Below are 13,115 nucleotides of genomic sequence, written 5' to 3' on the forward strand. Positions count from 1 at the left end.
TATATATTTTGAGTTATCAGGGTTGGGAGAAGAATGCTTTTATTGTTTTAAAACTGTTTTGTACCTGCACAGACTGCAGATACAGAAGTGTTTTTCTGACAGCATAAGGGTTACATGTAGCCTTCCATATCTAAACCAGGATTGTTAATGGTCTGCTTTAGGCCCATCATGTTTTTTTTGCAAGCTAAAACTGTTAAATCCTGCCCCTAATCCACTAGCAATGTTCATAGAGGAAGACAAAGGTGGGGACAAAGGGGAGAAGCTTAAGTAGTGAGTGGAAGATTTATTCCATCTTTGATTTAAATTACATTTAACTTAATGGGGAAACAGTTAACTATTGACATTAGTAATTTGTTCCACAGTGCACACTGAGACTGTCTAGTGGCTAACATAAACCTGTTCAGAACAATGAGATCTTTCAAAAACTGAGTCAAGCCAAAATGCTGCATAGTATTCCCTCTGTGAAACCTTGTGAACTGTCATTTCCCCATCACTTCCGGAAATAGAAGTTATGATGGAAGATTTGCACACTATGAAATATGGCATTCAGCAGTGTATCTGTATAGGTTTATCAGATTGATTAACTTTGTTAAGTATTAAATTTTTGGATTATGTTTCTTGCTTTTGCTTAAGACCCAATAGGTAGCCATATGGGAAACAAGGCTTCTTGTTGATTAAGCTTCTAACAGAGCATTTTGTGAGTTAACTGAAATAATGTCATGTTTTTTATGAGCATTTACTATGTCTGTCTGTCCTTCCTGTTTGTGACTGCATTAAATTCATACCTCTTTTTAAGAGCTTGGTGAGATAAAAATTATGTGCTAGTGTAAGGTTTATCTGTGTTTCTGACTGGCCCCTGCACCTTGTCGGGCTACATGAATCACCGGGGTTTTAACTGCCTCAGGGTTTAAGCTGAAGTGAAACTTATTTTGTTTCAGCAAAACACTGATTGTTATGTATGATTACTAGCCACAGGTTAGAGTGACAGTTTGGAAGGATACTGCCTTAATGCAGTTTTTAGCTTGCGCTATCCAGGATTTTTAGGAGGGGGGTTTTGCATCATGCAGAACATTAAATGCAGCAAGTTTGCCAAAACATAATGGTGAACTTTTATCGTGATGGAATTCATGGTCGCGTGATCTTGTTGCATTTTGAGTCTTCTGAGTTGGTATGGCTGCCACACTTGAAGTTACATTTGTGCCACAGATAGAAATGTTGTGTCTGTTAGTAGCATATATAACACACTTTAATAGAATGGTGGAATTTCTGGCTCGCAATTACTGTTCAGGCTTGGTGCACCTTTGTTTTGTATGTTTATGTAACAATTGAATTTTTGTCAGTACAGGGAAACACCTGACAAAAATTTTGACCTTGTTTTGCAGGATCTTGTTTTCATTAAGTTTAGTAGACAGAGCACATCATCCTGTTAACTTGCTTTCTCTGTTAGAGACTTCTGCCTGGGTAGTCTCCAGTTAAATCATAGGTAGGTAAAGGCAGTCAGAAGAGTTTAAGCTGACTCCTGCTTTGAGTTCCCTGGGGAGAGGGGTCCACACTTGTGAGGTATAAAAGACCGGAAGCCTCCCTCGCTCATAAAAGGTTTGTTCAAACACAGTTTACCATAATTTATACTATTCAGTGTGAATATTTCACTTGTGTGGAGGGCTGTGTGTGGAGGGCTGCACGCTGTATCACTTGGGTGCAGGCAGTGGTACTCTCAGCACAAGCCCGAAGGCAGGGTAGGCTTAGTACTGCTAGCCACAGCTACCATTCAGCAAGGTGGCTGGATGTTTCTGCGTGATCTCCCGCGGTGTACTGTAAGCAGTTTTAAAGTCTTGGGGGAGGGTGGTGGTTTTTATACAACTTAAATATTCATTGTTCCTTGCTGTCCACGCTGTACACCTTCCGTGTAAGTCTAGTAATACAGAGCTGTACCGGAAAGAAATTGGCCTAAAACAAGCAAACAAAAGAAACGTGGTTGTTTTCTGTTGAGGCTTACTGGTGGCATACAGAAGCATATGCACACGTGCATGCTCTCCACCTACGGAATTAAAGAAGGGCTATGATTTGTGCAACCCTTGTTTAGACAGATTTAAGCAGAATTAGTGTAAAAAGAGTCTTTCTGTTGGGGAAGTTGGTATCTTGGGAAGATCATGATCTTCAAGTGGGATTTCTAACATCCACCAGTCTCTGGTGTCCCTTCCCTCCCAACTGTCACCATTTTGTGCAGGAGCTGGGTATCCTGCCTTGTGCCAGTAGAAGCCACAGCCACTACGTTTGCTGAGTAGTTGGTAGCCTCAGCTCTTTCACTTCTTCCAGACCAGCCTTTCTGAGATTAATTTTTTGCTGGCTGCTGAACAAGGTCACTGAGACAGTTCTAGAGGAAGCCAGAGGGCAAAACCAGGGCCGGAGAACTAAGGGCAATTGGAGAGACTGTAAGTTAACAAAAGGACGGGAACATTTTGGGGGAGGGTGAGAGAGGAAGAAATAGGAAGTGGAACAGTAAAGACAAAGAACAGTGCCAGGAGGGCTGGTCCTTGAAACTGCTGCATGATGGGAACGGGAGGAGCTAAGCTGGGCTGGGTCTCCTCCGGAAGCGTTTTCACCGGGGCCTTGGTTCAGTTAGGACACAGAGGAACTGATGGGTGCAGTGAGTGAGAGGTGCCGAGGCATGGGATGACGTGGAGGCAGAACTATTTGGGGCCTGAAGATCAGATAGTGCTTGCTCCCAGCCTTTTGATAAAAGGACAACTCGTGCCAGTGCCGTAAGTCAGGCACGTTTTCTGAGCTGATAACTAGCGTGTGCCTTTTGGAAGGAATTTGTATGCCTCGTTCTATCAAAGGGTATGTTACGATTTTGAGTTTTTAAAGGTAGATAGGTTGAAATCAACGAACGATTGTTTTCATTGCAAAATTTTAACAAATTTTAGCTCTTCCAACTCTCCGTAACGCTGGCTTCACAAGCTTCAGAGATGTGGTAGCTGTACCGATTGCTGATCATGTGGTTCATGCCGCAGGGAGGGTGCTGGTGACCAACAGATCATACTGTGAACCTTACCATTGAAGGCAAAGTTCTACACTTTAAAGAGGGTGAAAATGCCAGAAGTTAATTACTGCTTAAATTCTCTTGTGAACGGGGAAGTTCTATCACTTAAATAATTTCAGAGGAATGTTTAGCCTTTCAGTTCCCTGTATTCACTGACCACTGCTGCTGAATTTGGTGCTGGTAGCTGACTTTTGATTTTAGTTCAGTAAATAACCTTACATGAAAATGCATGTTAAAAATAGGCTAGGGTGAGTTGGAGAGGGTCTTCAGAGAAAGGATGTAAGTCATGGAGAGTCTGATGACACAGCTGGACAATGGTACTGAGATATTTTTAAAAAAGGGAGATAAAATTAATTGATTTACCGTTCCCTCACTGCCTTTTAATTAGGATGTATATGGGAACAAATGTACTGGGCTGTGCTGTATGCTAGAAAGTTCTGGCTATGCTGCTTACTGTGTCCGCTTAAAACAAAGTGAAACCTGGTTATTTTTGTGGCTTGTTCACTGATTTTTCTCACAAGCACTGTAATGATTCATTTCCTAAAGCTGGAACCATGATAGGTGGAGTAGGGAACTTCTGCTTTATGACCACAGCTTATTACTTTTCTGTAACATACATTTTGTAAGTCATGTGACAATATAGACCATAGTACAAAAGGCCATACTTATCCTGGAACTTGGAGACTATGGCTGTCTCACTTTTTTCAGAGTGGTCCCAGCAGTCCTCCAGCCTGTCTTCCCATGTAAGTGTTGTAAAATAAATTATTATCATTATATTACTATTAAACAGTTGCTTGTTGTATCAGTTGTGTCTTTAATTTAGTGAAGTGGGAAAAAGACAGAAGCCGTTAAATATTCTTTTAGTGTGCTCCCTGTGTTTGCAGACAGGCTTAAATATAGTGTGTTAGGTCGCAAATCTGTTCTAATTGCAGTAATTTTGTGGGTTTGAAACTTAAACTCTTTGAGAAATAAAACCAAAATTCCCTTTACAGGATATACTGTTATAGCACATGCCTTGTATCTTAAACAAAAGGCATGGTTTATGTGAGAAGGAAGATAACTTCCTAACTAGCTACCAAGAAAGTATTCTCTTTCCTGTGTGGGTACAGAAATTTCAGTCAGATCCAAGATCATCGAATTGTGAGGTTAAGCACATATGATTAATTCAGATACCAGTGGTTTTGTGGTTATATGGGCTGAATGGTATACAGATTCCAGTCTGTTTAAAAATTAAGTTTGAATGGATTTAAAGAAAACTATTTGGGGGCAGAGCATGAATCGTATATGCTGCATCACAATGCATGTTTTGCTGTTTTATCAGGTTTTTTGCTAGACAAAGGTTTAAGGTTCAGTTGTATGTTCACTCTTGCTAACTAACAGAATGCTGACCAAGGGCATGCCACAAAACATGCTTTGCTGTAGAGTGGTCCTTGGAGGAGAGGGAGTACAATTGTCTGCTAATCCCGCCGCCGCTGCCCCCCCCCCCCCCCCCCCCCCCCAATATTTACAGTAGTACTGATTCAGTTAGTCAGCTGAGCTGCCTTGGAGTTATTAGCCCTGGTATCAGAACATTTGCAGTAGCAGTAACATTGAAATGCGTTGCCTAATATTCCTAGTGTAGGAATAATTTGTTTGCGTTTGCTGTCTGTAACTTTTCTGTCTCCCAGTGACTTCAATGGGACAAGAGACCTCAACTAGATGCATTTCTGTAGAGTTTCTCTTCAGAGATTCCTAGGTGTCTTAGATCTAAGGCAGAGAGAATAAAGTTGCAGATGCTTCACTTACCAGAGGGGCAGTGGAGGCATGTCTTATAAATGTCAAGGTGAGATAGTTAGAAGGCTTGCACTTGGTATTTTCTAACTTCCTCTTGTGCTCAAAAATTGGATCCACAAAGCTGATGGAGGAAGTGGTGTGGAAGGGAGGTGGTATTTGATGCTCAGTGAAACAGAGATAGTTTGACAAGAATTGTGGCCTTTTTAAAAGGGTTGACATGATCTATGTGGGATTTGAATAATACAGATTGATTGAGAGCTGGAAACTGAGTTTTACTTGATGCAGCTAATCCAGAACAGGAAGAGGTGCTTTGGCTGTAATGGCCAAGGTCAGAAGCAGTGCATAAGGAAGGGAGAAGCTAGATAGCCTAGAAGATTCATACTCAAGTGTATCCTATCTTTGTTAAGGTGTAAAACCTGGCAGTCTCATTTACTACATAGTCTCTATTTCAGACTGGCAAGTGGCTCTTGCTCCCAAATGGGATCAAACCTCAACCAAACAAAACCAAACTAAAACAGCAGCATGCTGTCAGGATTGCGCATCCTGTACGTAGGTACTTTCAGCTGTCTAGGCACACCATAGGAAGCAAGAACAGTCTGTGACTTTGTGAAATTCACTTAGTATAGAGTTTTTTATTTTCCTTGTTAAGTCTCAGGAACTGAAAGAGCAAAGCATCAGAGCTATGGTAGCAGGGCCGCCTTTCTCTGCTGAAGTGATTTTGATTGCATATATTTATTTTGGACCATTCTACATAATATGATGCCTTTTATAATCATGTTGTTGCTCTGCTGTTGCTGACCAATGAGATCAACTTCTGTTTGTTTAGATCCAAATCCTGATGTGAAATGAGTAAAGACTTCCACAAACTCCTTTTTGCCATTTCTGAGGCTTTGATCACAGATGAACTGGAAGCTCTGAAGTTCCTCAGCCTGGAGCACATCCCCATGAGGAAGCTGGAAGCCATCCGGGAGCCCAAAGCCTTCTTCGAAGTGCTGCAGGAGAAAGACATGATGGAGGCGGGGAACCTGTCCTTCCTGAAGGAGCTGCTCTACCGGATCAATCGGATTGACCTCCTGGGTGTCCACCTGGACTCCAGCCGAGCGGAGATGGAGAGGGAGCTTCAGATCCCGGGCAGGGCACGGGTGTCGGCCTACAGGTGAGCACAGAAGCAGTAAACCTTTGCAAAATATCAACAGTACTGTTGTGTACTGTCTTTTTTCTGTCTGCGCTGTTGTCTTATGAATATCCCAGCACAATTGTATTTATTACAGCATGCCTACATCCCATTGTGAAGTTTTACATTTTGCAGTTCAGCTGTGTAATTGTGGTGTTTTCTTCTCATAAACTTTCTTAATTGGTCTTTCCCTAACCTTTATTCCCAGGCAACTGCTATATGAAATTGCAGAGGACTTGACTCCGGAAGATGTCAAGAGCGTGAAGTTCCTGCTCCAAAAACAAATACCAAAGAACAAGCTCCAGGATAATGCTGTATGCAAAGTGATCTTGCTAAGTTTCTTGCAAGGCTAGTTCAGAATCCGCTAGTTCTTCTAAGAAAGGAGTAAAGAGAAAGCAGCCTGTTCACAAAAATCTGTTGAAAGAATTGTGATGTTAGCTGATAGCTGCTGTGTGAAAGAATGGACTCCTCTTTTTTTTTTTTTTTTCTTTTTCCTCATTGTATCTTTTCTCTAGCATTTTTTGCTGTCCTGTTTCTATTTCTCCTCCACCACCTGTCTCCCTAATCTTTTCATCTTGCAAAATCCGTTCATGCTCTTCCTTTCGTCTTTGCTTGGCATTTGTAAGACATCTGTACATATGCTGTATCTAGGAAGAGTGATGTTTGCTGGAGGAAAAACAGTGTTTTGGAGTCAGAAATTCAAGTTCTAATGTGAGTTCAACCAAATTTTGTGTGTCATTGGTTAAATTTTATTTTTTATTGTAATTTGGGGTAACAGCATTTTGTTAATTCCCCCACAAAAGTATTAAGAGTTTTGATAAGCTAATTTAATACTAGTAAATAATGAACAGTGTTCTAAAAATGCTTGGTATTATTAAGAAGCTTCCTTAAAAGTCCTGTTTGTATTGTAGCACCTGTAGGAAAATTAGCAGATTTACCTCCAAGTTGTTGGACTACTGAACTTTACAAAACAAAATTAGATCTGAACACCTTTTCTGTAGTAGAAAATGTAAAATGGCACAGCTAAATGACTTAACAGCACTTAAGATCTGAACACAGAGGCACACAGGATGCCATGCTGTTATTCACATCAGTGCTTTGCACTGCTGAAACAAAGCAGGATAACTTAGCCGCAGCCAATTTCTAATGATCCTGTCTTAGCCTTAGTGATACTGTGTCCTGACCCTTGTCTTAATGAGGTTTGGAGGAAAAAAAATAGATCTGTAGCTGGTCAGTCTCTGTGAATGAGTATGTTGTCTTCTGCTCTGTCCAGAAGTGCTTGATGCTGCAATTACTGAAGGTCACGGTATGACTGTGTGTTATGTGGTTTTGTTTTACCAGTCAATGTTGAAGGTCTTCCTGGAAATGGAAAGAAACGGGATAATTAAAGAAGATGACCTGGCAGTGCTGAAAGATACATTAAAGGGATTTAGAGCTGATCTAAAGAAAAAAATCGATACCTATGAAAAAAGAAAAGGTAAATTATTTAATCTGTTGTTCAAGAGTAGCTAGGTTTTTTGTGATTTTTCTGGCTTTATTCTTGGCAGTTTAGGAGTCCAGAGGTGAAAGAGACCTTACAGTATCCTAGGATAGGCAGAGTGGCTCTTAATACCTGTGGTTTTTGAAGTTTTCTGCTACTTCATTATCCCATCGTACCTTCTTGTGTCTCTCTTTGAAATACGTTCTGTGCCTTGCAAATGGTTTGCTTCTCCCTCCTCTTTTTTGCCTTACATGCAATGTTTCTCTTCAGGAAACAGTGCAGTGCTGGTTTTGGACCAGCATAGGTTTTCAGTCGCTGAAAGAGACTGAAAGTGACAGTTGCCTTGGGGAAACTTGTATTGGGAGGTTGTCACCCTTGTTTTCTGTTAGCCAGACTGTTTGCTCCTAGTCAAAGGAAGCCTCCTTGGAGACTAGGTACTTGGTTAAAGTGTAACCATTAACTTTCTGTACCAGACATGAAATTTCAAGTACATCAGTATATCTGGGCTGTTGCAGCTGAGGTGGTGACTTCTGACACCACAGCTGGGCCTTCATCTTTGTGAAACAGGGTATGTCAAGCAACAACTGAGGCCTATTAAATTTTTCCGCAGAACATTCTTTTGGATGACTCGGGACATATGTGTCTTAGACACATCAATACAGCCCATGTGGTTTCCTGCAGAAATACTCACTAGTTTCCCCAGCATATGCTTGTGTCTCTAAACAGCAGAAGAAAATTGCCGAGGGTGGCTAGTGTAAGCAAGCCCTGTGTCAGGGGAATGGCTTTTAGTAGTATTGTTACTATTTTGTCCCCCTTGATAAGTAGCAAAAGAGCATGTCCTATAGATCTTATTGCCCTGACAATTACATTCCATTTAAACACATCGGTGTAACTTGTAAAAAGGGTAGTGTGATTTATTTCCTTGGGTAGAATCATGGATTTGATCATTTCTTCACTTATTTCAGACAGTTGTATTCAAAGATGTGTTTTGTCGCTTTGAGGAGATCTTCCATTATGGTATGCTGCATCCTCGGTGGTCCACCCAAATGGTAGAGTTCTGTGGAGAAGCAATGGCCTCAGTAAATGAACTAGCTGTAGTGTACCACGGTAAAAAAATGGGTCTCCTTTTCCACTTATGTATTCCATAGTGGAGGTGCTATTGGCTTGCCTGGGTGACAGCTCACATTCAGCCTTTTATCTGGATCTTGCCACCAGTGAAAGAGCAGAGAAGAAATGGAGCACAACTTCAATAACCAGCAGTCTGTGAAACTGGAACCCTGCTTAGCCCAGCTCCACAAAATGATGGTGTCTCAGTGATGTGGAAACCACCCTCTACCCCACTCTTGTACTGTTTTTCTGAGTGTTGAAACAGGCACAGTGGAGGATTTATCTTTTTAGTCCTAAAATGTTCTGTTTGTCTTCTCCCTCTTAGAAAATGATTCTAAGGAAAAATTCCACCACCCAGTATCTGCGTCTGTGCATGCAGCAGAACAAGGAGCAGAGGGGAGACACCACACCTGGTGAGAAATACCTCAAGATCCCCTTTAAAGTATTTCTCCAACTCCTGGAAGGGAGGAGCATAAACTCTTAAAGACTAAGCAGGTGGAAGAGCTGAAAGGGAGGGGTTCTGGCTTTATATGTAGGCCTTGGAACAATGCCTGTTTCCAAAACAAGAGCAAACGTTGTTCCTTTGTGAGGACCTGGCAAGAATGAAGGAGTACTTTTGTGTGAAGAAAACCAGTCTTAATGATAATGGAGTCGGGGACATTAAAGTCCTGGTCAGGATACTCCTGGACAGATGGAAAGGGAATCACAGAATCTACTACATGCTCGGAGGGAATGTTTTTCCTCTGCACATGCAAATTTGCATTTCTGGATGCTCGCTTCCTCCCATGCTGAAATCATATCCTAACCACAGAGAGAGAGGAGGGATTCAGGGAGACAAAGCAGATTCCTCTCCCCTGTAGCTAGCTTGTATACTTACACTTTCTTTTCTGGTTTCTTGGCCCTCATGCTTTTTTTTGTGCTTGGACATGAAGGACCAACAACCCGTGTATAGCATCTTTCTCTTTTGGATGCATGGCACTGCTTTCTTATCAGCTTGCTTTCTTTCTACAGGTTGTGGAATCATATAAAATGAAAAATAACCCCCATGGTTACTGTGTGATTCTTAACAACTACATTTTTAAAAATCCATCAGAAGCCAGAGAAGGAACAGTGAAAGATGGAGGTAAGTACTTAATCCAATTACTGGTTTGTTTTTTTCTCTGAAAAATTATCTAATCTTTCTGGTGAAGAAGAATCATGTCCACTTAAGCTTAGGTCTCTTATTCCCTTAAATTCTCTTTAATTCTCAATAAATGCTACTGCTTTATCATTTTCCTTAAAGCCTGTCTTTCTGCAAGAGTCACTTTTAAGATAAGCAAGAGTGTATCTTAAATAAAAATTAAAACCTGTTTCATGAAAGCACACATCACTGATCTTTTAACTTCATCCAGCCCGTCTGCTGGCTGCTTGCTTCCCAGCTACTCTCTCACCACCCACACAATTAAGCCAGCATTTGCAAAAAGTCAGCATAGCATTTGTTAGCGGGTTACCCTGCCTTCCTTCTTGCTGCATTGATCATTGTCACAGAATGATGGACCTACTTCATTTAAGAGTGGCAGAATTTGTCATTCTAAAAAAGGTACCTGCTTTAACTTGCTAAGTGATGTTCTTAAGCAGGGGTCCTCAGACTTTTTATCCAGGGCGCCGGCGCGGATGCAGTGGCAGGCAGTCATCTGCGGCTGCTTGGTTCCCCGCCCCCAGCCCCCGGTGGGGGGGCACGGGGGGGTTCTGTAAATACCGGGGGGCCGGATTGAGGACCCTGGGGAGCCGTATCCAGCCCACGGGCCGTAGTTTGAGGACCCCTGCTCTTAAGCATCTGAGGTTACTATGCAACGCATAGTTAAAGCTTGCTTTAACACAGTAAGCTTCACTAATTTGTACCGATGAATCAGATAATCTGAAACCTGTTTTTGTTTTAGATAGCATGATGCTTAACCCAGTTGCGTTTAAAAAAAGTGAAACTAGGCATTTGTGATTTGCTAATTACATTTGGCGGGCTATGATCAGTCAGGTGAGTTTATTGGTGGGATTTGAACACTTCTGATAGTATCTGATCTACCACACGGACTGATATTTTAGCATCTTCCTTGTCACTGTCTACGTTTAACCAAGTGCCTTCTGACTTCTTTTCCAGAGGCAGTGAAGAGGGTCTTCAAGTGGCTTCAGTTTGAGACAGTTGAGCACATGGATCTAGAAGCAAAGCAAATGTACGCAAAAGTTGAAGAATACAGCAAAAAAGATCATAGTAACATGGACTGTTTTGTTTGCTTCATTTTTTCCCATGGTGAAAAAGACAAAATAAAAGGTGTTGATCATCAGTTTGTAAATATTAGAGATTTAGTCTCCTGCTTCAGTGGATCAAATTGTCCGTCTCTTGCTGGCAAACCCAAGCTGTTTTTCATCCAGGCTTGCCAAGGCTCTGCAGGTCATCCAGCTGTCACAGTAAAAGAAGACTTTTCTAGCCATCTTGAGGTGGATGCTACCCCTATGATTTCCATTCCTGATCAGGCTGATATTCTCATTGGCATGGCTACAGTGGAAGACTACGAGTGCTACCGCTGTACAAAGACTGGCAGCATTTACGTTCAGTGCCTCTGTGACAAAATGGAGTTGCTGTGCCCACTGTAAGTACTATTTTAAATCCATGTACATTTGGAGTATTGCAGATACACATGCTTAAGCATGCTGTGCTTGAAACACGAGTGTTTTGCATTTGTGGTATATGCTTTTCACCTGGAGAACAGTGCAGATTCGACATTGTTATTCTACAGATGAACCAAAGTACAAGTGACTTTCCCTAGTTTTCCTGTGGCAGAACCAGGGTTGTAATGCTGGAACATTACATATAAACAAGTGTGTGTATGTGTGTGCATGCATTTGAACAGTTTTTTGACTGGTAAATGGTTTTATTTCCGGTGACACCTAATCAGAGGCCAATTTGTTGAGTGATTACACAGACAAAAATATCAGTGTTCTTTAGTCATAACTTGTATTGTTGCCTCCCTCCCATCTCCATCATAATCTTGATTCAGAAAACAGAATTTCTCTTCAGACATGACTTTTTCATGGTGTTGAGAAGAGGGTGTGGGGAATGCATAGGTTTAGTTCTGTTTCATCTTAGTGTGCTCTTCTGACTGTAACCAAAGCAGGGAACTGCATTTGCTGGTAAAGTGATGCTACATGGAGGTTTCGGTTTTTTCCACCAAACACAGTGAGTTCTGTGGTTGCACAACGGAGTATGCAATTTCAGTGACAGGCAGGGTGAGGGGAAGATACTAGCCTTCCCTGAGATACCACTTGATTGGAGCAAACAGATCAGCTTCTTGCCTCCTAGCTGCAAGTACCATGTATCTCAATGTAACTTTTCTTCATTTTTATTCAAGCCGCAAGGATCTCATAACAATCCTGACAGAAGTGAACAAGGAAGTGGGAGGAAGAGTGTTAAATGGATGGAAGCAGATGCCAAAGATAACATCAACCCTACGGAAGCAATTGATCTTCCAAATTTCACAATGTCAGTCAACTGAAAAGTAGAAAAATATACACTCAGTTAGGAATCGCATTTGGAATGGGCTTCCACAGGAAGAGAATTTGCAAGAGGAATTATCTGGAGCTGTGTAGTTAGCCTGGCTCCTCCAAGGGGCCATGGGACCTAAGTTGTCCCATTCCCGAGTTTAAACAGACTCCTGTCACCTGGATCTGTAGCAGTCTGGTAAGGCCGTGGAGGAGTACGGGTCTGGCTTTCTGCCCTGCAGAAGCAGTGGAGTCTGTTCAGTCTGGGTTTCAAGTGAGGAAGCACTTCCAAGTAGTATGATTTTTAAGAGTTTCTGGAAATACCAATGGAAGTTCCGTTTCTGTCCAAGTTGTTTTAAGTTCCTGGAATCTGAAGAAAAGAACAGATACATTGGGAATACTAGATCTCTTCACTGGGGGCATGTGTAAGATTGTAACAGATTTACCCAGAGGTGGGTCATTGGCTGTCTCTGGAAGCTGTATAATTTTTCATGGAAAATAACGTCCCTGTCCAGAAGGACAGAAAAAAAGATATTATTATGATAATATTTCCTCCAAATATTTGGCTTACTTTATTTTTTTAATTAACTTGGCTAAACAGCACTGCTGTTTAGGCTTTTAAATAGTAAGGGTTCTATTTGTGTTTTTTTTCTCAGAGCTCTTAGGGGACAGCCTGTTTTGAATGGCTCTTGACTGCTGGAAGGAAGGTCCCACTTCATTAGACCCTCTGCTCTGAGATGCCTTCTCCTCCTGGCGACTGACTCTAGTTCCTGTGGACTCTTGTTTCTGTTGTAATAAACAGTCTTGGTTTTCATATTACCTTTGTGTTTGGTGTGTTTCTCTTTTAGCTGAGCTGGCTGAGGGGCAGTCAGCATGACGAGTGCTTTTACTTCAGTAGCAGAAGTTATTTTGCTCTCATTGAAATACTCAATGGCAGCCACCCTGAGGGGCAGCATATTGATATCCCTCCATTAGCAGCTGGACAGATGGGAGGAAAGAGTCAGGTGAAGTTCAGGACTTTCATG

At 41.7% G+C, this 13,115-nt stretch overlaps 1 protein-coding gene across 1 annotated transcript; it reads left to right on the top strand.

Annotated features, from left to right (window-relative positions):
• Positions 1–2,602: 2,602 nt before the first annotated feature.
• On the top strand, positions 2,603–12,909 carry LOC119152545 (caspase-8-like). Its single transcript, XM_037397980.1, is given in 9 exon segments — positions 2,603–2,841; positions 5,643–5,972; positions 6,199–6,304; positions 7,332–7,467; positions 8,903–8,990; positions 9,204–9,210; positions 9,589–9,700; positions 10,712–11,201; positions 11,961–12,909. Coding segments are annotated over 8 exon segments (1,401 nt in total). The 5' UTR covers positions 2,603–2,841; positions 5,643–5,661; the 3' UTR covers positions 12,112–12,909.
• The last annotated feature ends 206 nt before the right edge of the window (positions 12,910–13,115 follow it).

The sequence above is a fragment of the Falco rusticolus genome, chromosome 8, assembly GCF_015220075.1.
Source record: "Falco rusticolus isolate bFalRus1 chromosome 8, bFalRus1.pri, whole genome shotgun sequence".
In the NCBI taxonomy this organism is placed as follows: Eukaryota; Metazoa; Chordata; class Aves; order Falconiformes; family Falconidae; genus Falco; species Falco rusticolus.